The following is a 24891-nucleotide window of genomic DNA, read 5'->3' as shown; positions in this document are numbered from 1 at the left end:
GCAGACAGTTAAGACAACATCCTAGAGCTTAGTGTTGTTAGACTGAGCATGCAATGGCTGTATTTCATTTCTTCATATCCTAACTTCTGCATTTTCCTTGCCCCTGTTTTTCTAGGCCCTCCCCAGCTTCTCCATATTTGTTAAGTAGTCTCCCCCTAATCAGCACAGAAGGTTCTGATCAATACCAAATCTTTTTAAAGAATTACCTGCTTTATTCTGCATCTTTAAGCATTAAGTATTTCTCCACCTGAGTTTGAGTATTAATGCCCCACAGATCATAATAGACAGAAGAAGAAAGAATGGTACAAAGAGAGGAAATGAACTAGCAGAGGAGCTGGAGAACAGAGACAAAGCAAAGAAAGAAACAGAAAGACTTGTGAGAGCTGGTGAACTCAGTTGGTGATTCAGCTTGTCTTAGCTACAGAACGTTTTCCCCCAACGTTGTTCCAACTGGAGCATTGGTCCCCTGAGATGACTAGCAAACAGTTTATTAATCAAAGAGAGTTTGTCCAAAATATTCCACACCACACTTTCCTCTAGGAGAGTCTCAATGCGTGTTAGTACAATAAAGATGCCAAGAAGTACTGCAGTAAAAAAACAAAAACAGAAACAAAAACCACACACACACACACACACACACACACACACACAAAAACCATTTTACTTTGTTTCATCTCATAAGACTGATCAATACTTAACACTAATCAATAACATTTTTGGGAAACATTTCACTACCATTATTTTACAACTGGGTTGCAGGAATACCCATAAATAAAGAACAAATTTTGGAGAATTAATGAACCAAAACTGATGGGCAGAAAAGTGGGACTAACATTTAGTGAGTGCCTATTATGTGTGCCAGAAATTGTACTGTTTTAAAAATATTTGCTCATTCCCAGTAGGTTAACGTAATGGTTTTTAAGTGGTAGGGTTGATAAAAGTGCTTTATGAAAGAACATCTTGGCACATATTAGTTTTCCTTACGTGGGGACACAATAGCTCTTTAAAAATGGAAAGATCTTGAGAACTCACGTAGCCCGTATCTATGCTTAAGAGTGTTGCTTTTGCATGCACTGAGAAATTGCAGATTTTGGAGTCTATCCTCAGTTCCCTGGAAGGTAGCATGAGACAAAGACCTGTGAACTAGTCCTGGTACTGCCACTTACTGGATATGTAACCTTGAGTAGCATACTCTTCTGAACCTATGTCAATACTAGAAAAAATAATATCTAATTTAAGGGTTTTTGAGGATTATAGTTATAAGCCACAATTTTACATAACTGATACTTCAAATAATTCAAATTTCTTACTCTAAGTTTTATATTCCTGTATTCATTGATCAAAATGTTTTTCTCTTGCACCTAAAACTATAACAGTTCCCATGGACACAAAATATGTGTACAATTTGTATCTTAACACCTGCTAATTGTTATTTAAAATACTACTGTATTGAGTGTGTGTGTGTGTGTGTGTGTGTGTCTGGAGTTCAGTGACATGATCACAGTTCACTGCAGCCTCGACTTCCTGGTCTCAAGCGATCCTCCCACCTCAGCCCCACCAAGTAGCTGAAACTACAAGCATGCGCCACTATGCCCATATGTCCACTATTTGTATTTTTTGTAGAGACAGAATTTTGCCATATTGCCCAGGCTGGTCTCAAATTCCTGGGCTCAAGTGATCTGCTTGCCTTGGCCTCCAAAAGTGCTGGGATTACAGGCGACCGCACAAACCATTTTATTCTTTCTTTATATTCCCCAAGGCATCTGTCTTAGCGTAGTGCTGGGTACATAGTAATACCATAGTAGTTACTTTGTGAAATGAATGAATGGAAAAATTAATGGCAAATTGCACTAAAATTGTACTTATTTTACACAGCGTAATATAACAAATGTAACTTAATAATAGGATACTTTGTACTGGTAGAACAAGGCAGGATGGAGTCAGACTGAGACTTCTGAAATCTTGTGCTAAATTTTCCAAGCTTAACAAGTAGCCTATGCCTGTCACTCAACCTCAGCTTATGTGAATACCAGAAGATTCACTAACAAGACAGCCATGTTAGAGATAATCATTCTTTTATGACAGTGGGTCTGACTTCAGGACTTTTGCAAGAAACTTGAATTTCCCTTCAAATAAATTGAATGTAAATATGCTTGGTTTACTCCGACTCATATTTTAATTCTGTTTAATGTTTTTCCACCCTCATGCAACAAAAAGTAAAAAAGCTACCTCTTTTCATTTTCTGAAAGGTCTATATACCATTAAAGAGTGAAGCCTTGAGAGGTGAAACTGATATCACGAAGGAGGAAATACAGAACAATAACAGCTGTTCATTTTATGAAGGGTAACAGAACTTCATTTTATTAGGTTGGTGCAAAGGTAATTACTTTTAGTGGCAAAAACTGCAATTACCTTTGTACGAACCTAATAGCTCTACGTGTAGGCAGACACAAAAACAACAGTCATAAGACATGTGATTTCTCTTCATTTCTTGTACACATTTACCCACATTGACAGTGAGACTGAATTGTGGGAAAGATATGTTTTTATACTTAAATGAATAAACATTGGACAAAATGCGTTCAAGATTTAAAACTGTTGTTCATTGTATAGGGGGTATATTTTTAGGTGGAGTTCATAGAAATGGAAGTGACCTGTATTCAGGTCAGCTGGGAGCTCTGCCAGTCACTCATCCCAACTTCCTGCCTCTTTCTACTCTCCCTTTTTAGCCTCTTTCTGTGTCTTTTCCCCACTACATCTACATGACACTCAAACCTGTAGTGAAGCATTTACCACTACAGTATTTACTGCACTTTCATGATTTGAAAATCGAATGGCAGATTTCTGATATACTCAACATATCTAAATATTCTCTGAATCTTATCAGAAATTATAAAAAGGGGTGTCTCTGTCAGTTTGAGTTTCTATAACAAAGTAACATAGACTGAATGACTTGTCTACAATAGATATTTTTGTCTCATTGTCCTGGGTGTGGGAAGTTCCAGATCAGGGTACCAGCACGGTAGAGTTGTGGCGAAAACCCTCTTCTGGGTTGCAGGCTGCCAACTTACCGTATCCTCACACGGTGGAAGGGGCAAGGTAGCCCTCTCAATCCTCTTTCATGAGGTCACTCATCTCCCAGAGCCCTACTTCCTAATGTCGTCACCTTGGGGATTAGATTTCAGCAGAGGAATTTGCGGGGGACACAAGCATTCAGTCCATAACCGGGGAGATGTGTAAAATAAACTTAGTAAGAATGATCTGTTGCAGGAATGGAATTCTGCTGTTGAGAAGCTGAAGAGTGGGGCACTGAGAATTCTGCTGTCAAAGGACTACGCGGAGAAAGAACACCTCCAGCTCTCTCACCAGAAACTGAGTCAGCTTCAAGAAGAATTTGGTCAACTCATGGTGGAAAGGAATACCTGGTTAAAGAAGGCAAATGCATTTTTTAACAGTGCTAACAAGGTCAGTGTGAGATCAAGTTGATAATTTTCGGTAATCAGGGAGACCAGTAAAAGAACCATTACTTCAACCAGCTGGAGCACATCACAGAAGTCAAAACTCCATGTAAACTTTCAAAACTGATAGCAGCAAAGAAGAGTTTTTAACATATATTCCTATTATGGCCATTATTTGGTTCTCAAAACTAGAAGACTGTTTTCCCATGTAAAAGGTGACTTTAAAAACAGCAAACACACCTCATGAGGGTTTTTTGTTTTTTTGTTTGGTTTGGTTTGGTTTGGTTTGGTTGTTGGATGGTGTTTGTTGTTGTTTTGAGAAAGGGCCCGGCTCTGTCACCCTGGCTGGAATGTAGTGGCGTGATCATAGCTTACTGCAGCCTCGACCTCCCAGACTCCAGTGATTCTCCCATCTCAGCCTCCCACGTAGCTGGAATCACAGGCACATGCCACCATGCGTCACTTTTTTTTTTTTTGTAGAGACAGGGTCTCACTATGTTGTGCAGGCTGTCCTCAAACTCCTGGGCTCAAGTGATCCTCCTACCTCGGCCTCCCAAAGTGCTGAAATTATAAGTGTGAGCCACCATGCCTAGCCTCATGAGGGTTTTATCTTACAGCTGCCACTGGTCTGTTTGGGGGGGACACTTGTGCCCACATTATTGTGTTTCCCATGGAGGAAGAGAATTATCATAAATATATCAAGGTTTAAAAATACCTTAAAATTTTTACCGAAGGCCCTCCTTTTTTTCATCCTCTTTTATTTACCAAGTAAAAAATATATGAATATTGCAAGTCTTTTTGCACACAAGCCATAAGGCTAGAAACAGTGCCTCAGCCTGATTGTTCCACCTTGATCTTGCCATTTTAAGTCAGCCAGAGTGAAATCTGGCTGTGGACCATCCCCAGGTCTTCTTGAGTTGGAGAAGTGTTCTGTTTCTCCTCTCGGATTCACTGGACGTTCATTGCAGCAGCTGGTTCCTGCTAAGTGGCAGTGTTCACCTGTTCACATCACTTGAGTATGGCTCAGTATATGAGGCTGGGGATCTTATTTGAAATTTTTTTCTACCTTTTCCAATGTAATATACACCTTCAAATGGTGTTTTTGGAATTCTTTCATACCTTAAATTTCACTGATGTTTTCAAAACAGACAATGTGGCAGGAAATGAAAGAGGAAACCCTAGAAGCTGGGTACGTTGTGATCTAAAATCGTATCATCAACACCCTGAATACAATGTCCTGTTGCATATCAAAATATTGACTTAATTTTGAACTTCTTTACTAACAAAAACTTTCTGGAAAAAAATACTAAAATTTCAAAACAGAAGTGCTAAATTGTGGTAAAATGTTAAAGAAAGATTTATTGTCAGATTATTTGTCATTTGGGATTTCTTTGTTTTAAGAGAGGAAACAGACATACCATATTACTGGAGCTATTGAACTAATTCGATGTTAAGTGCTAATTAAGTTTCTCCTCAGTAATTCTGTTTTTGAATAAGAGACTTTTAAATTTAAACTGCAGGTTCATTTTTCAAAATGAGTGGGTCATCTACAAGTCAGTTAATATTGTTTCTAAGGAAAACAGTTATCAAACATATTGCTATAAAACAATGCTTCCAGTTCAAACCCTATAGTTTACAGCGTTGCAAAATGTACTTTCTCTCTTTCATTCCCATTCTCTTACTCTGGTTTTCTCTGCTCTCATTATTTTGTACTTTGCTGTTATATCTTTCTGGGTTTTAACAGAGAAGGAATATCCCCTCCAAAAGTCTTTTTTTTTTTTTGAAAAAAAAAAAGAAGAAGAAGAAGAAGAAGAGAGTGGTTACTTTCTCAGACTCATACAGTAATTCAGGTCAGACTGGAGAAGAGAATGTATGTTTCTTAATCACAAAGACTTTTGATTTCTAGATTCCCCATTTTATCATTTGAAAGCCATGGCATGCTAACTATACAAATTATAATAAGCTCCACTGGGATTTATTCATACTATAGCAGGTTCTAGAGTCAAGTGGTGCTCAGAATAGTGTCAGAATCCTTTCTCCCTTTTCAAAGCATCAAGGAAATAATTTCTGACTCCAAATCTAAGAACGCAATGTGAAAGATGATGGATATTTCTACCTCAGCAAAAATAGAAGCTGGAGTTTGGAATGTAGATGTTTAATCATGACTGTTGAATGAATTTTTTACTGTGTTATTAAGTAAAATAACTATATTATTTATACTATATAATTAAGTAAAATAAATGATGAAATTATGTAGTGTAAATCTACTTAAAGAAGAAAACCCTTCTCGTGGCTTATAAATGGTATTTTTTTTAAATTTATATTGTAAAACCTCCAAATTTTACAAAAATTTGACCACTTTACCCAATTCTTAGCGTGATACTTATAGCCCTAGTTTAAATAAAGAACTGAAGTTTTAAAATTAATATAATTTCAAAATCCCTTAAAATGTTTTTTTCTAGAATAAAATTCTGTTGACACTAGTGAAAAGGTATTCATTTTATATAATCAATTATCTCCAAAACACTGAATTTTCCTTTTGAAAATTCACTTTGTTGTGCCTTGAGTGCACTGGGATTTCCTCATTGTGAACATTCCTGTTCTTAGATGAAGTCATGCTCTCAAGAACTGTGAGGGGTTTGAGATCTTACCCTCCGTTCCAGCTAACATGTTAACTTATCACAGTTTCATGGATGACTACAGAAGACACCTGACCTCTGGGTCAGAGGTGATTGATTATAGCAAAGCAGCAGCCAGAGTGTCTGCATACCACATCAATTCTCCCAGCTCCAGTTCCCCAGAGTGATGCAGACGGGCCCTGATGGATGTATGCACCTGCAGCAGGTGGGGTTCAGGAGAGGAACCCTAAGCTTGGAGAATCTGTAGTTTTACAGCAAATAGGAAGCAAGCCTGCTCTTTGTCTTGGAGGGCAACATCACCTCAATCCTGAAGGTTGCTAGTTGCAGACCCAACACTGAGAAATGGCCCAGATATAAAGGGGTCAGGGTCTTGTATTCTTGACCTACCTGTGAGATGTGTAGGAGCACAAGAGATCCATGAAGAACTTTCTCTCCCAGCACATGCGAATCTGGATGTTAGCACTGCAGGAATAGAAGATGAAGTCAGCACTTTACAAAAAGATACTTTCCTTGAAAATCAATTTCATTCTTGAAAAGTGGAATTATTTTTCAGCAAACAATTTCTTGTTCCAAATTCGTTGAAGCTAGGTCAATATACTTTTTCAATTTCTATGTCAAATACTAGTCAAATTTGTTAGTATCGCACGCAATATATAAATGAGTGAGTGGGATAACTTGAATATCTGCTTGGTAAAAAGTGAAATACATGATTTTTTAAATATACTTTTTACTTTTTTGAATTTTGTTAAAATAAAAAGAATAAATATCCAATTTTACCTGCAGAATAGACTGTTAGTAATTTTCTCCTATCATATATATTTTTTCATCCAGATTTTTATCATATTTCTGGTTAAAATCATTGAGGAGTCCCTCTTCCCCCTTTTCCTTCATTTTCTTTCTTTCTGTTTTTTTCAGAGGGTGGGGACAGGGTTTCACTGTCACCAAGGCTGAAGTGCAGTGGCATGATCACAGCTCACTGTAGCCTTGACCTCCGGGGCTCAGGTAATCCTCCCACCTCAGCCTCCCAGGCAACTGGGTTGCCACCACACCAGCCTAATTTTTTGTATTTTTTGTATTTTTTGCCATGTTTCCCAGGCTTGTCTTGAGCTCCTGGGCTCAAAGGATGCACCCTGCTTGGCCTCCCAAAGTGCTGGGATTATAGGTGTGAGCTACCACACCCCACCTCTTTTCATTTTCATTCATTCCCCTCTCTAACAATTCTAGATAGGGATATTATTATTTACTAGAAATATTTCACAATAATTTATTTTATTATTTAAAGGGGAATTCATGAGAATAATTACCCTTCTCCTTAGATATTCACTTATTTAGTATATATTTATTGAGTCACTGCTGTGTGTCAGGCATTGTTCTAAATGCTGGAAAATAAATAGCAGAGAACAAAACTTACAAAATTTGTGAAATTCAGTAAAATATAATCATCACTTAATTGCCCACATTGCCAACAGTTCCCCCACTGCCTTTGTCCAGTGGCTCCAGGAGTGCAATTGATTACCTTTAGTTCTACTAGGGTTTGGTGAGTACCCAAGGTTCAGGAATGTTTCTCACCCAGAGGAAGTGTCTGGTAGCCTTTGACTGGAGATACGAATGTTTGGACCTGGAATGAGCAGCAGGTGGCGATGTTGAGACGGCATTAGGAACATCACTACCTGCTGCTTGCTGTAAACCAACCACTGGATTCAAGTGGAGTGAGCCGTATAACTCAAGAATCTGAATACTTCCTATTCTTTTTAGAGTTTCCTAACGTGTTTGGTGAATGAACCTATTTGTTAAGTCACTTAGCAGAATATACAAGTAAGTGTCAGTTGTCGACATTGACTAATAGCTGATTGGAGAAGAGTTCCTCTAATTATCAGATGTTGCTAAGACTTATGAGAACATGGCACGACATATTAATTTAGCACCTATTAGAATAACTCATCTCGATCCTCCAAATTATTCATCCTTCGGGATTATATATTATCTTATTTATTATACTTCCAGTGTGTTCACAGAAAACAAGCTATGGTTAATATTTATTGATCACCCCAAATGTAATTGTCATTGTTAAGGGAATGTAGTTTAAATCTGAGATAAATATATCGTATGTTTCAAAAACAGAATGGGGTGAGCCTGTTTTTACAGGACTGCTGCAATTGAACCCAAAACTGTAAAATATGACTGACTGGTCATAGTGTATCATGTCCTATGCCTTCCATTCCCAGGTGTGTGATTTCATTGAAGAAAGCAAGCAGAGGAAACTGAGGACAAATCCATTTTATGAACATGGTCTGATTTTTGGGTGGTCAGTCTGAAAGCAAAGATGAAGCAAAAGTTGGGGTGGCCAAAGAAACACACAAAAAGTAGTTTGAAATGTAACAATTGTCATAGCTTCCTTTGTTTCTGCCATAGCTATTGAAACATTAATGTCCTTTAAGAAGATGATATTGTTTTTCAAGATATTTACAGTGATGCACAGTAATGCTTATAGCAACATCACTGTTTCAGATGCAAACAGAATAAATAAGCATGGAATTTGGTACGCTTTTTTTCCCATATATATATATGTGAGATATAAGTGATCTTACTGTTTTCAAAATAAACACATTTTAGGCCCAGCTGACGAAAACAATCAAAATGGTCCAGTTGTTGTATAGATTGAAATTTTTAAAAACCTGCCCAAGTAGAGTACCTAAAAATATTATCCAGAAGGAATTTATTGAGGTGATATAAACGAATTCAAGAAATAGGCTAAATGTTATTAGGTATGAAGGAAAATGTTATTACTTTCAGTTTTATAATTCCTCAGCAGCCTGTCTTAAATTCCTCTTTTTCAGAACAACTCTCCTTTCTCTTAGAAATAACTAAAGCCTCTTATATTCCCTCCCTCTCTTCTTCCATATTTGCATTCAGCTAATATGTTGTGTTCCTATTCTTGCCATGCATCAGATGGGTACTTGAGCAAAAGCAATGAAAGATATAATCCCTGCTTTCCAGACATTCTCAGTCAAGTTTAGACAAGACGCAAGGGAACAGAAGTGTGCTGGGTTGTGGGAAAGCTATGATGGAGTAAGCCCAAAGCATTAGGGCACACAGAGCGGAGACCCTTAACCTGGCCCGGGGAAAAAGAGTCAAGGAAGGCTCCACAGAGGAGGTGACCACTGAACTAAGTTTTTCTTCTTTCTTTCTTTCTTTCTTTCTTTCTTTCTTTCTTTCTTTCTTTCTTTCTTTCTTTCTTTCTTTCTTTCTTTCTTTCTTTCTCTTTCTTTACTTCTTTCTTTCTTTCTCTTTCTTTTCTTTCTCTCTTTCTTTCTTTCTTTCCTTCTTTCTTTCTCTCTCTCTCTTTCTTTCTTTCTCTCTTTCTTTCTCTTTCTCTCTTTCTTTCTTTCTTTCCTTCTTTCTTTCTCTCTTTCTTTCTTTCTCTCTTTCTTTCTTTCTCTCTCTCTTTCTTTCTCTCTTTCTTTCTCTCTTTCTCTCTCTCTTTCTTTCTCTCTTTCTCTCTTTCTTTCTCTCTTTCTTTCTCTCTTTCTTTCTCTCTTTCTCTCTCTCTCTCTTTCTTTCTTTGTTTCTTTCTTTCTTTCTTTCTTTCTTTCTGTCTGTCTGTCTGTCTTTCTTTCTTTCTTGACGGAGTCTTGCTCTGTCGCCCAGGCTGGAGTGCAGTGGCGCAATCTCGGCTCACTGCAACCTCTGCCTCTCGGGTTCATGCCATTCTCCTGCCTCAGCCTCCGAGTAGCTGGGACTACAGGCACCCACCCCCAGCCCGGCTAATTTTTGGTATTTTTAGTAGAGATGGGGTTTCACCGTGTTAGCCAGGATGGTTTCGATCTCCTGACCTCATGATCCACCTGCCTCAGCCTCCCAAAGTATTGGGATTACAGCCGTGAGCCACTGTGCCCGGCCTGAAATAAGTTTTAAAGGATGGGGCAAGAAGGGTCAAGGAAGGGCTGGATGGTACAAAGTCATGCCATGTTTGGGGAACCTAAGATAATTCAATTTGCCAGGAGTATAGTATGTAAACCTAAAGTGATGAGAGACGAAGGTAGTAGAAGCAGGTGGGGAGATCAGGAAGGGTTTTGAATAGCATGCAAAGGAGTTTCTATTTTATGCTGAACGTGTCTTTAAATATGCAGAGATATTTAAGAATTGAAAAAGCCATGATGATGCAAACCTCACCACAAGAAGCAGATGATGTCTTAATTTACCTTCTTCCTGTACTCTCTCTGGGAGAATGATGACTGTTGGGTTTAGAAACCTTTGATTTTAGAGCTCAGAGGTCAGGCTATTTAAACCACAGCAAGCATTTGATAAGTATGGCTGTTATTAGCATACAATTATGAAAATGGAGATATCATAGAAAAATTATAGAAAAAGAAACACCTTTAACATCTTAAGTGTCTTATGAGGGCTCACAACTCAGTTCATATCTCATAGTCTGATAATCAAGCTGCTCAATTTTATTGTCCTCACTCATGAATACCTTTCACATCTAAGCTGTCAATGAATTTCTAAGTTAAGAGTGTATTAATTGGTTTCTCTTCTATGTGCAATATCAGATTGTTGCATCTCTCTGTTGGCAGTAAACACATTCTGCTTAGTATTACAGTTATTTCTGGGTAGATTTCTTTGGCTAAATTAAAATTTCTTGAGGGTAAGAAACATGTTCTTTTCCCTTTGTGTTCACCAGAACACCTAGAACACTGACTTCTAGTTAGTGGGGTTAGTTCTATATTTTTCTTCCTAATTCTCATACTAACTAGAGCAGACTAAGAGCGGTGAAATATTATAAACTCTAGAGTTTCAAGGCCAACTACATGAAATTGTTCATTGGAGATTATATTGATCCAAGGTACTTGGGACTTGACCATTTTGAAAGAAGATAACTTAATTACTTTAATATACAAGGAACACAAATTTTAAGCTTCATCTCTGCATCGTATCTGAGAAGGCAGGTCATGCTGTGTAAAGGGCTTGTCATCTACACACAGTGCCTCCTCTGAGACATCTCCAGGCAGCACTAATTGCTCATTTTGTATCATTTCCATAATATTTCTCTGTACGCCTTAGAGAGAGATTATGTCCTAATCTTTGTGTGTCACATATGTTCAAAAAACTTTTGTCGGATGAATGAATAAATGACTGGCCATGTGACAAATCAATTTACATTTTGAGCTTGAGTTTTCTCTTTTCTAAAATCAGTCTAATAATCCTTATCTACTTCAGAGAGTCTCATTCAATAATAAAAGTTCTTATAATTGGTGATAAATAGTACACAATTTTTTTGGATAGAGTTGGAGTGTAAAATAAATGGAATTGTAGGGTATTAAGTGAAAATTAGAAATGTTTGCTAGCATGACACTTTGCCAAAATAACAGTAGATTTTGGAGCCCGGATGCCTATGTATGAATCTGATCTTGGACATTTATTAGCTGTATGACCTTGGGCAGTCGCTTAACCTCCCTGTGCATCTGGCTTTTTTAACCTGTAAAATAGAAGTACTATTGGTACCTTATAAGGACATTGTGCTAAGTAAGTTAATACATGGCTGCAGCACAGGACTGCTAAGCACTCACTAAGTGCTAGCCATTATTTTGTCTTTATATCTCTCATGTGATGTAATGCTTTTGTTCATTTTCGCATTCCCAGCACATAGCTGAGTACATAGTCTGTAGATTTCAATGTTTTTTGATTAAGCAAAAAAATAAATGCTTAACACATTATAAATGGACATTTCCTGTATTAATATTTCCAAGATCATCTTAAAGTCATTTAGGTCAACTTAGAGAAAAGAAACCAGAAATTATAAATAGTGACTAGCTGCCTAAAGTGCTATTGAATGGGTCTAGTTGTATTCCTCAGAACAAAGATGGTCAATGCATAAACTTCCTCCATTCCTTGTTGATAAAATGCTTCAGATACATACCACTTTCAATCCCAAACCTCTTTTATTCCAGTGTTTTCTCAGCTTTCCGGATTATGAGACAAAAGCTTCCAGAGGTGCTAATGGCGTTTAATACCTGTCATTAATATCATGAATTCACCCTGGAACAAGGAGGGAGCCCTGGGGTCCAGCAGCAACCGCCATTGACAGGCAAGGAATAAGCTGGAGCTGCAGCAAGGGACAGCAAATATTGGGAGCTTAAAAATCACATCACCCCTATACTCTGGCCTTCATGGCCTTTGAAAGCTTGGGCAGATGTGGGGAGGACCTGATAGGAATCAGTTCCCCAGAGTGGGAACCACCAGAAGTTCTCTTCAGGTGATGTATAGAAAAGGAAACTGAAGCTTTTGGTCTTTGTAACAGAACCTAAGGGAAATCCGAATCTCTACAGGTAATAGAATCTGGTGCTCTAATTAGAAGCACAAATTAGACTCAACTCAGCACTCAGCTGAATTTTGTGTTTTTGGTAGTTACAAGCATTCCAACGAAACTCTCTCCAGCCACTAGACTCATGGAAGGAAATGTTCTAGGTTCTGCTGTTTTCTTTCTGTTGTTGTTCCTATTTAATGTTGATTCTCTTCAAATTGATTAGTCAAGAAGCAAACAACATTACTTATTAAACACCTTTGTGAAACAGCATGATAGAATTCTGCTAGATGACTCACGACTCTTGTTTGATTTCATCTTGTTGATATTTTTAAAAGAATGAAACGTGCCATGTCCTGATACTATCTCTATTTGATTTGGTGCAGGCTGCCTTGGGTCATGTACTAAACAAGTGAAAAAGGAAAGGTCTTTATTGGTTTTGTGAAGAACAAACACCAAGCAACTCCTTAGTCTTTACCAAAACAAGGCCAGAAAGAGCTGATTCATCTTCTTATCTGCCTAAAAACTGAATAGTACATATAAAATGGTCAAGAAGAGCTAGGAACCAGAGGGATAAAATATTATCCTTGTCCTATATCCTTTCTTCCCAATCCAGTCGTAGTAGCTTTATTTGACTTGCACATATAAGGTTTGAAGAAAGAGAGATATGTGAAGGAAAAAAGACTAAAGGGAAAACACTACTTCCAAAGGAGTTTATATGGGGGTCACAGTGTTCTTAATGCCAGAAATAATATGTTCTGTACTGTGTGTGCGGCAAAGGGAGTCTTTCCAGGCTGAATCCAGTATATCAGGTTCTTTATGGATATGGTAAATAGAAAAGCGCTCAGTTCTATTTTGAGGGTAGATTAAGTGAGAGCAATGATACTTAGCTCATTTCCAGAACTGGCACATGGAACTGGCAAATTCTGCATGGGAATAAGAGAGATGAACTTTGTGTATAATTCAGACAATCACAGACAGTATATTCTCCCTGAAAGTAGCTTCCTGTTAAAGTCCAGAAATTTAACTCTTATTTCTGTGTCTACAGATTATTCCTATTAGGGTTTGCTTAGGATTGAGGTCGGTATTGGGCCCATCGTACCAATAGGTATTCTACATATGTATTTGTTGAGCTAATGAAGGAATAAAATCACTTACTTCCTTTCTACTGCTGTAGCTCTATTAAGTGTGATACATAGAACAATTTATAGTAAATATTTTCCTTACACATTTGAGAAAAAGCTCTGGAAGATAATTTGACTATTTTGATTCTCATTATGGGCTATCTTTGTCCTTGATATATCATTCCCTACTTCTAGTGAATGCTTAGTCTTTCAATTTATTTCCCATTTATTAGGAAGTAATACTTTTATTGTAACATTCAGGAGGGGGTGGAGTGATACCACACAAGCATTCAATGACCTTGTGGTTTTAGCATCTAATTCCAATAAAGATGAGACCAATGCCTGAGGATTTGAGAGTGGCAGATGTTCAGTGGGGCCACAGAGGAAAAGCCCGTGTGGGATGAATGACAGGCACCAGGTGGCCATGCACTTCTCAGTGACTTTTTAAAGATGGGCTCAATCAATCAAGATTTAGAATAACAGCCAGTATTTTCCAAGTACCTACTACATGTTTGCCATGAAACCCACTTACTTTTCTATATTTTTCTTCCTAATTCTCAAAACAACAAACATGACATATATTAAGGTTATAGTGGCTTTATATTAGAAAATGGGGTTAAATGTGTAAGCAAGAAAAAGCACTTTGGAATTTTCTATTCTTTCTCCATTCACACTGAAAACTTGAGAATTATCTTAAGGGAAGAAAGGGGAGAAGGCTCTCACATTTACATACAGACTTGCCTTTTATTTCCTCCTTTAGTGTAGCTCAGGGGTTCTCAATTCTAAATGTGAATCCGAGTTACTATATGCACTAATTCACATATGTTAAACTTTAAGGGTGATTTAAGGGAGTTCAAGATGATTTTGACTATGCCAGATATTTGCTTCAGGCATTGACTTTAAAACTAACCCTCAGCCGGGCGTGGTGGCTCACGCCTGTAATCCCAGCACTTTGGGAGGCCAACACAGGCAGATCACAAGGTCAGGAGTTCAAGACCAGTCTGGCCAACATGATGAAACCTATCTCTACTAAAAATACAAAAATTAGCTGGGTGTGGTGGTATGTGCCTATAATCCTAGCTACTCAGGAGGCTGAGATAGGAGAATCACTTGAACCCAGGAGGCAGAGGTTGCAGTGAGCTGAGATCGCACCACTGCACGCCAGCCTGGTGACAGAGCGAGACTCTGTCTCAGAAAACAAAACAAAACAAAAAACCTAACCCTCAATTAACAACAAACTCTGCTTTATTCAAAATAAGCAATACAAATTTTAAAATGTATTTAAAATTTTCAGAAACAGTGGTTATTGGCAAATGATGTTTCAATGGGTTATGGAAGTATAGAGAAAGTCATTAAATCATCTTCTTTCCCTCCCTCCCTCCTTTCTTTCCTTTCTTTCTTCCTTCCTTCCTTCCTTCCTTCCTTCCTTCCTTCCTTCCTTGCTTGCTTGCTTGACAGACTTTCACTCTTGTTGCCAAGGCTGGAGTGCAGTGGTGTGATCTCGGCTCACTGCAACCTCCACCTCCCGGGTTCTAATGATTCTCCTGCCTCAGCCTCCCGAGTTGCTGGGATTACAGGCACGTGCCACCCCGCCTGGCTAATTTTTTTTTTTTTTTTTTTTTTGTAGAGACGAGGCTTCACCATGTCGGTCAGGCTGGTCTTGAACTCCTGACCTCAAGTGATCCACCTGCCTTGGCCTCCCAAAGTGCTGGGATTACAGGCGTGAGCCACCATGCCTGGCCAATCAACTTCTTTTCTAACATCAACATTTTGTTGCACTCGGCTCCATTGCCAACCTCAGGAAAGCAAAAGAATCAGATAAAGAAGAGTTCTTCAGGTTCAAAGTTTCTTCAATTAAATTCTCTTTCTTTTACAGTCCTATAGTGTAGGAGAAATCTCTCAACCTTTCTCTGTATCTTTTCTAACCTATAAGAAGGAAAAGCAGAGACATACTTACAAAAAGTAAGTTTTAAAATCCCTCCTTATCCACCCAAAATTACAACTTTATCTGAAATAGCCCTTCCTTCTTAAGCCTTCCGAGGTAATCTTTTGCCACATGGCACCACAGCCCAGGGTTTGAGAGCAGTGGTCTCAGAGTCAGGAAATGGGGTATAAATCCCAAATCCACTCCTTGGTAGAAGTGTCACTTTCTGCAATTTGCTTAACCTCTCTGAGACTCCGTTTTCCCAGTCATATGTTGGGGATAATTTCTTACTTCCTCTTAGGACAGTTAAGGAGAGTCTGGAACTAAGCAGGCATTCAATATTCATTGACTGAATAAGAATTGTGCAACACACAGTATTGAAGCAAGCACGTAGTCTGTTCTTATTAAAATATAGTTATATAACTATGTATATATTAAAATATAGGTATAACTTCCTCTTCGCTGCTAAATAAGTGAGAATGATTTTGTTTTAAACATTCTAAATAAACAGAATTGCAGCATGGGAGACATGAGGACATTGGTGGGAAAATAGAATATCAGTGCATAAATAGTAAGACACTGTTTGAGTGATTTCATTCATAAATTCAAATTTTGTCCAGTTCCAATTCTACCACTAGATCTCACCCCCGAGATGGCAGCAGGTGCAGGGGCATGAGTGCATTTGTGTACCTCCATGACCATAGCCTCTACAGTTGGTTTCGCCCGTGTTGCCCCAGCATCAGCTCAACCTTGCTTGCCTGGTCTCCTTTAGGTCTTAGTAGTACTGGACTCATGAGCCCACCTATTCTCATTTCTTCTGGTCTGGGATCCTTACCTAGGGTCTTCTGTGGGGTCTTCCTGCTCTACTGGTCAGCTCCTGGCAAGCTCACTGGCTTCCAACTCAGCAATCCAGGGAGGCTACACTTCAAGGCCCCTGCCTGACTGTTAGGACTATTTTCCAGATTGGTATGGAACATTCCCTAAGGTGGCTTCTTCCAGTAGTGCTAAAGGGCAATGTGGCAAGATCCCCCATGCCATTCAGATTTTCTTCAATGTACCATTTGTTCTCTAGGTCAAAATTATTCCTAGAGACATTATGTGAGATATCAGGAGACCTACAAAGACAACTGCACTCTGCTTTCTCTCTTTCTCCTCATATTCCCACGATCTTCTTTCATTGCCTTTGTATCATACACTCCTCCATGTTAATACCAGCTAAGCCTTAATGGCCCAGTGGCTAACTCCTCTCTACTTTATGTTAATTCTATAAGCTTAATCCTGCATGCTGGGTTGTTGATCTGCTAATAAAGGACGAAAATAAAGGAATTTAAAAATCTTCTCTCAAGACAATATCTTGGTTTGCAAGGCTATGTTTTTTCTGCATAATCCTATTTATGCATGTCAGAAGCTAAATATTACCTTGGTCTTACTCTTTGCACAGCACCAGAACAGAATTCTAAACTCTTCTGAAGACAGATGGATGCATTGGATGGAGTAGGCTGAAGGTCTTATATCTGCAAAAGCAAGAGAAAAAAAGGACATTCATAATTTCTTGGATATTTTCCTACAGTGTTTCAAGAGCAAAGTGGAATTTACTGGGAAATTTCCTCTAAAGAATATTAGAGAAACATTCTTGCCATTAAAACCTGCATGATATATTTAAATAACTCATCTGTTATTTCTGTACAGTATAAAATGCACAAAATAAACCAGACTGACTCTCCAAATTCTATACAGTTATAACTCTGTGTTGTATAGATACATTCTCAATGTAAACTATTTTGGTGATTTTATGTTATTGACATTTATTTATGCTGAACTAAGCTATGATCAGTTTCCCTAAATGGAATCCTAAAAAACTATACAGCTGTTTTCCAACAATCTTCCAAGATTAAGATAGTTGTTTTTTGTTATAATGAAACTAATAAATTGTTCGGCCTGGTTTAATTGCTAGTGTTTCATGTACACGTTGATGTAGATTTTAAACAAGAAAAGCAGAAAACGAAAGTATGTTTTCTTTGGCAGGCATTTGATGTACTTGGAAGAGTTGAAGCTTACCTTAAGCTCCTTAAATCAGAGGATTTAAGTCTGGCTGTTTTGGCAGCGAGGCATGAGGAATTACACAGAAAAATTAAAGACTGCACAGTTGATGCTTTGCAAAAGGGACAAACCTTAATCAGCCAAGTAGACTCCTGCAGGTGAGTAAAGTTGATTTCTTTCTCGGTGTAACAAGCTTTTTCACAGTTTCCACAACCTGCTAAAAAATAAGATGCATGATTGTCTTTTTCTGGTTCTGATGTTTTGCTGCATTATGATGTGGCTTAAAAGGATCTATTGAAGTTTGATCAACAGCTATTCTGAACACAGCCATTGCTCATCCAGAAGTGAGGCCATATTCTAAGCCTGGAGACTTACATATGCTAAAGCTTTCTGTTTACTCATTTCTGAGGAGGGGAAAGAGAATGGACAAAATAAGAAATGGAGCTTTAGTTCCCAAGGCTTTTCAAACCCTAGCATCTTTATGGAATAGCTCCCTCCCTTTGGTTCATGAGTCATGAGTCTATCCTGTCCTGTTTTTTTCTTACTGGAAGAAAATAAAATACCACAATTTCCTTCCAGTTAGACCTTGGTGGCTCACCATGCAAAACCCTAAGTAAACAGTGACAATTGTTAATCCAATGGCATGGGCACCAGACTGCATGCTTTTGAACAGTGCTCTAGGTGGGCCTGTTTTATGAGCACATTTGGTGAATGCATCAGTGTTGAGCTTAGTGGGTATGAATAGAGAGAAAGACCTTGAGAAAGAGAGAGAGAATGCAGTAGGAAAGTATGGGAAAGACCAGGGATTGGAAGACAAAGAGGAAGTGACGGAGCAGATAGTGGAATGCGTATTGACCAGAAAGAAATGAAAGCAGGGCTTACATTTTTGACAGAGACAAAAAAAAAATATTATAAATGGGTTAAACTCACTTTTTCACCTTCCATGTCTGCAAATCTCCTTGAAACTCAAAGACATTCAGTTTGAAGAACCATGAAATAGGTGAAATGTGATAAAAATCATTTTATTTCGGTTTAAATCCTTGTTCTGTTCTATTTTAGACGTATTTAAAGGTGTTGATTTGGTAACTTTGGGTTTGGGGAACATTCTTTCCAGAAGACAGTCTGAATCTGGACAGAGATATTTAACCCAGCGTTTGTGATATTTGCTATAGGACCATGCACGACTAAGATTAGAAACAATCCAAGGTCTTCCAATAAAAGCCAAAAAGTTGAGGCTATGAAGACAAGGGATTCTCCCCTTTGAAAAATGAATAGCTGTGTTTTTTACTAAGTTTCTTTACTTCAGCTCCAAGCCATGCAGTAGGTAATAGGGGTGTCCACTAGGCTTCAGGAGTTTCAAGGTGTTCCCTCCCATCCAGGCACAAAATATGGATACTGGAACTCCTCCTTCTGCTCTTTTCCAGCTTTTCCAGAATGTATAAATGTCTTGAACAATACAGAAAACGTCCTATGGGGTGGAAGAGACATTTATTGTGCCTAGACTCGGGGTACATGTTGGACATTGATTTGAGTCATATGATGACTGAATTAAGCGGTGAGGTTTCTAGTTATAATTTTAAAATGGTCCAATCTCAGTTTAACAAATGGGTCTCAAAGCATGGACAGATGTTATTTCTCTGGTCAGGCTACTCTTTGCTTGTGACACGTTCCCTGGCTGTGGAAAGGTTCCTCTCACGCATGGGGAGATCACAATGTAGCTGAAGACCTCTGCCCAAATCTCTGGAGTTCTGTTTGTGGGTTACTCCTTCCTGTCTGGTACCCTGCCCACAAATTTGAGATGCCTTGACTCAAAGCCTGATTCCTGTCTTCTCAACTCAGCAAGAACTCTGGGCTCTGCTTAGGTTCCACCTCTCTGAGCTTTGATCTAAAAATTACCTTCCAGGCAGTAAACTAGTGCAATCATAAGGCTCATCTCATGTATTTTCCTTCTCCAACTGATCACTGCCCTGTGCTACTAATTGTTCAGTGTCTGAAAACCATTGTTCCTGTACTTGTTTTTCTAGTTGGTTAAGATATGAAGGTAAATCCAGTCCCTGCCTCTTGACCAGAAACGGAAGTTCCCGATTCAGTTTTGATGCTTGACTCCTGGAGTTAGAAAAGTAGTCACAACTTTTTACTGCTGAATTTTATCCTGTTTGCTCTAATCAGTAATTCTTGTTTTCAAAACTTACATATAAGAGGAAAGCTGCTTTTATTTTATATACATTCTATGTTTGAGGTTTTACTGACTATTTTTAGCCATCATTTTGTAATGGCTGATATGTTTACTTGCTTCTTTATGTGCCAAGAGTGGTGCTGTCTCATTCAACTACAAAAAACAAACAAACAAACAAAAAACTCTATGAAATAGACATCTTCATTTCATAAACAGGAAACTGAGATTGAGAGAAGTTCAGTTGAAATGTCATGGCATTGTTTTTGACACTCCACATGTATAAAATTAAACTCCCTTGACATTAGTCTTAGTTTCCTTATCCATACCAGTTTTCTTTTTACCTCTTTTGCTCTTTTTGGTCTTAATTTTAACATAATTATCATTTTTCAAAGAGACAGCTACAATCCTGTTTTTCGTGATGCAGACTGGTTTCAATAGAAGAAGAAATAATTAGGTACCATTTCAAAAAGCTTGAATTAATGCTTAGGTAAGTGAGTTTAAGAAAATCTTTAGCAATATGGTTTCTGTCAACATTGTAGTTCCAAAGCATTTGGTTTCCTTGAGATTTTATAATATTTTATAAATCAATACTATCTTCATTTCACAGGAGGAGCTGAAGATAAAATAAAATTGTTTCTTGGCAAAGGACATTTTTGGATTCAGAAGGTAGATGTAGAATAAAAACCCATTAAAAATTGAACTGAAATGCATTAGACTGTCAGTTGCAAACTAGAGCCATACATTGCTATTGACCTCAATCCCATGTATTCTGTTTGGGATTTGCTCCCTTTCCTCATCTAATAATTTATGTGCTTAATGAACTGAGTCACCATCACAGGAAAGAAATAGAATGTAAGGATAATATTTCAAGTTGCAGTCGCTGCTGGAGTGAAGATGGAGTTTAGAATGCTGGCAATGGAAATCAATGTAAATTTCAACAGAGCAAAGCAGATATTGCTGAACATCACAGTAGCTTCTGAGACTTCTGAGTGCCAGCCACACTCATGGGACACAATATATTAAGGTTCCTATTACCAGACACCAAAAAACTGGTATGGATAAGAAACCCAAGACTTCATGTTAAAGGAGTTCTAATTCATACATTCTGGGTGCCAAAACAATGCCATGACATTTAAACTTAATTTCTCTGAATCTCAGTTTTCCCTTTGTAAAACGAAGATACACATTTTATAGAGTTTTTAAAAAATTGAATGAGACAGCACCAGCAGTTGAGCACAAACTCACTTGTTTGTTGAGCCCTGTCTATGTGCACCACCATCAGCACAGAGAGGGCTCAATAAACAAGTACAGTGATACATCGCTTAACAGTGAGGAGGCATTCGGAGAAATGAGTCTTACATGATTTTGCTGTTGTGTGAACATCATAGAGTGCACTTACACACATCTTACACACACACCTACACATACTTAGACATGGTATAGCCTACTACATAGCTAAGCTAGCCCGTTGTTCCCGGGCTGCAGACTTGTGCAGCATGTTACTGTATTGAATATTATAGGCAAATGAAACACAATGGTATTTGTGTATCTAAACATAGAAAAAGTACAGTAAAAGCACAGCATTATAATCTTGTGGGACCACCATTGTTGATTGCAATGTTATATGGTGTATAACTATACTTTTTTACTTTCTATATAAAGAGCTTAAAAAAATACTGAGGGTAATATGGTTGTTTCAAATGATTACAGCACAGTCAGTTGTATCAAACTGTATTCATTTTCACTAACTGGAAAGGTAATATTTGAAATAGGGAAGATAAACACTTACCTTAATGTAATAAAAGGCATAATTTAGTATTGGGGCAGGTAGGAATTTCAGAGGCCCTTTGATCTGATTTTTTTTTTCTGTTAGTCAAAAAATAGGACCTCAGAAGTTTACGTTTATCTGAAATGAAGCTTCCTTAGTAAATCTGAGACATTTTCATTACTGTTCGGTAATTACTACTTTATTAGGAACAGGCCTACACTGTTTTACTATCATGCAATCAAATACATCTGAAGTTTGAGCAGCTTCACAAAGTAAATTGTGGTTATTTACATGTTTTCTTGCCTTTTCTATTTCCTGCATTTAATCTGATGATAATTCTGAGTCACTATTAAATAGTTGTTGTCTTTTTGGAGTACAATATCTGTCACATAACCACTTTAATTTTAAAGGCATTTTAGTGCATTCTTTATGATGCCTAAAAGTGTATGCAATAACAGTTGTCTTAGTCCATTTTCTGTTGCTGTAGAAGAATATCTGAGACTGGTAGTATGTAAAGGAAAGAAGTTTATCTAGCTCATGATTCTGGAGGCTGGAGGGCCAAGATTGGGTGGCCACATCTGGTCAGCTTCTGGTAAGAACCTCATGCTGCCTCATGACATGATGGAAAACTGGAAGGAAACCAGTTACGTATGAAAAAAGGGCAAAAGACAAGAGGCAGCCTCGCTTTATAACAACCTGCTCTAGTGGGAACTAATCTATTCCTGAGAGAACTAACCCAGACTTATGAAAAATACATTAATCCATCTTAATGACCATGTTATTTACCTCTTGAAGACACCACCTCCCAACACCACCTCATTGAAAACCAAGCCTCCACATGAGTTTTGGTGGGGACGAACCATACTTAAATCATAGAAATGGCCAAACGTAGACTTATAGTGAAGTTAAAAGCCCCTGGCTTCCAGCCTTCCTCATCTCCCTAAGCATCATCCTTGAGAACCAAGTCTAAAGAAAAACCAAAGATGGCCTGCTACCAAGCAGAATTTTGCATTTATTAAGACACAGGAATCTGTGGTGATTGGAAGTGCTGGGTCCAGGACCTTGTGTGAGGGTAAGATTTTCTATAATGAGACAAAAATGAGGACCTCCTTTTTTTCTCTCAGTTCAGTTACCAATTCAGAGCTGAAAAACATACAAAAACCCAGCAAGACCAGGCTACCTTGTGAAGTATTCATTTGCCTTTCCCGTTTGCCAAAATTAACTTATATAATTTACATATAAACTTGCTTCAGAGTTAACTCAATTTCTATACCTGCCTAAAGGACTGCATCAGTTTTCATTCTACCTCATCATGGTGGATTTAGGCTTATATGCCTCATCCTAACTGAATATTTTGCTTTGGTATAACTTTAAGACTTATCTGTTTTGATCCAACACTTACTACCCTCTTAATGTAGATCTTCTTATTTTCATATTTTATAGAGACATAAAACAGGAGTTTATTGGATTTTTGCTTTCTTTTCCCACAATTTTCATTTGCGTTGGTTACTGCTACCTCTTGGTTGATATTGTGCATGGTTACGAACTTTTTGGACAGAACATGATCCATTTCTTCATTTGTTTATTCAGAAATATTTATTGACCATCTTTTGTAAATCAGATGTTCCCAGGCATCGAATGTGACAGGTGAAGTGTCCATCTTCATGGTGATTATGCTATTCTGGTGGTAAGAAATAGCCAACAAATAAATCGAATACCTAAGATGCTCTTACCCGGGAATGAGTACTATGAAAAAATATAAAAGGGAAATGAGATAGAGTGACTGAGCAGGAGATCATTTTAGACATTGTAGTCAGAGAAGGACTCTCTAAGAACAAAGGGGGCTACCCTGCAAGCAGCCGGGAGATGAGTGGACAAGGCAGAGCAATAGTAAGGGTGCCACAGAGACAAGGGTGGTGTGGCTGGAGGAGGGGGTGGCAGGGGGAGAAGGATGTCAGACAAGACTACAAAGTGAGAGGGGGAGGTACACTATGTTCAATGACTCGTTAGCAATAATGGCAAACACTTCTGTGCTCTAGACATAAACTAATTTAATCCTCAAAACCACCCTGTGAAATGGATACTACTATTATCATTGTCCCTGTTTTGCAGATGAGGAAACTGGGGCACAGAGAAGTTTAATAACTTGCCCTATTGCCTGTAACCCTGCAGTAAGAGGTTGTGTGAGTACTTAAGAGCTGATCTGAATTACTATTAGGTTGCTAGCTTTTTGTCTTTCTACTCCTTTCATTCAGCTTTAATCAATAACAAGAAGACTGGTGGCTAAATGAACATGGATCCTTTTTTAAAAATGTATATTTTAGTGCACTTAAAATTTAGCTTCTAGCTTCAGCTCAAGTCCCAACTTCTCTACAAAGTTTTTCTTTCAGTTCATTTCAGAAGTTATTAAATGTACATATGAGCATCTTATATGACATAGAAGCACCAGGCCTCAGGGACAATCAAAGCCTTATAAAACTGACCCCAAATCCCCAGAACCTGTCCCATGTCCAGTCAGGGAGCGACACATCAAGGAAGTGTGCTCCAGGAATGAGGGGACCATGAGTACAGTAGGTGTTGGGGTCACTTCTTCAGAGAAGGGAGACACAATCCTAAAGTCTGAGATCAGGACAGGCCAGGTGAAAGGGTGAAATCTGAGAGGGCTATGAACAGTTGCTGTATTTGGTAGGCTGAGATAGGGTCTACATCTTCAAGCCGAGATGAGCTGAATCAATACCTACCACATAACAGTTTATTTTAATTCCTTTTTATTTGTCATGTCTATCTCATGGCTTCACTTTTCATTCTGTGCTGGGCTGAATCATTCTTTAGTTATTTCATTTGTGACAGTATCATGTCCTCATTCAGACTATGATATCACCCAAGGGCTGAAACCACCCAAGAAACCTCTTTTTACCTTTCTTAGCTTAGTATTACATTACTCTAGTATTACATACTGGGTGACTTGATTTGAAATGTTAAGGGGTTGGCATGACATTGAAGGAAAGCCCTTATCATAATGAAAATATGTATAAAGATCTTAACAAACAAAAACAATCTCCATTCTCCAACAAAGCAAACACATTTCCTTTGCCTAGTAGATTTGTCTATGCCTGCATTTTATATGAACTGTACTAAGCATTTAAGAACTTAAAAATAACTGCTTTTAAAAGAGTTTGATGATGCATTTAGATGGTAAATGTCAGATAGTGAAATTTAGGAAATTACAAAGTTGAGTTCTTATGACAGTCTTAACCCAACCACTTTCCAAATATTTTCATGTCTATAATAAGCTGTTCTTTTTAGAGGCTGGGTAAATGTCATAACTGCAATCTTGGCTTGTTAACGCTGTTAAAGATTTTATCATTCTAAAACTCTTTAGTATGAAAAGTACCAAAAGCTTACACTTTCCATTAAATCCAGGAGTAACTACACTAGGTTCTCATAAAGTATCTTTA

General features: G+C 38.0%; 1 protein-coding gene and 1 long non-coding RNA gene across 12 annotated transcripts in view; one reads left to right on the top strand and one right to left on the bottom strand.

Annotated features, from left to right (window-relative positions):
* The window catches only part of LOC105499519 (uncharacterized), a 195466-nt gene that overhangs the window by 52011 nt on the left and 118564 nt on the right, over positions 1–24891 (bottom strand). For 4 of the 5 annotated variants that reach the window (XR_011610262.1, XR_011610261.1, XR_011610263.1 and 1 more), the window contains 3 exons: positions 17621–17706; positions 16869–16963; positions 6485–6559 (listed from right to left, as the gene is read on the bottom strand). This is a non-coding gene — a long non-coding RNA (uncharacterized lncRNA). The remainder of the gene's footprint in view (positions 1–6484; positions 6560–16868; positions 16964–17620; positions 17707–24891) is intronic. The other variant, XR_011610264.1, reaches the window with a different exon arrangement.
* LOC105499520 (coiled-coil domain containing 141) overlaps positions 1–24891 on the top strand; it is a 263883-nt gene that overhangs the window by 132771 nt on the left and 106221 nt on the right. For all 7 annotated transcript variants that reach the window (XM_011772110.3, XM_071073848.1, XM_071073845.1 and 4 more), the window contains exons 8-9: positions 3271–3465; positions 17475–17647. In XM_011772110.3, the coding sequence (XP_011770412.2) occupies positions 3271–3465; positions 17475–17647 (368 nt within the window). The remainder of the gene's footprint in view (positions 1–3270; positions 3466–17474; positions 17648–24891) is intronic.

The sequence above is a fragment of the Macaca nemestrina genome, chromosome 11 (assembly GCF_043159975.1).
Source record: "Macaca nemestrina isolate mMacNem1 chromosome 11, mMacNem.hap1, whole genome shotgun sequence".
NCBI classification, from domain to species: domain Eukaryota; kingdom Metazoa; phylum Chordata; class Mammalia; order Primates; family Cercopithecidae; genus Macaca; species Macaca nemestrina.
The sequence above is the reverse complement of the archived record's forward strand: the minus strand, read 5'-3'. Positions and strand labels throughout refer to the sequence as shown.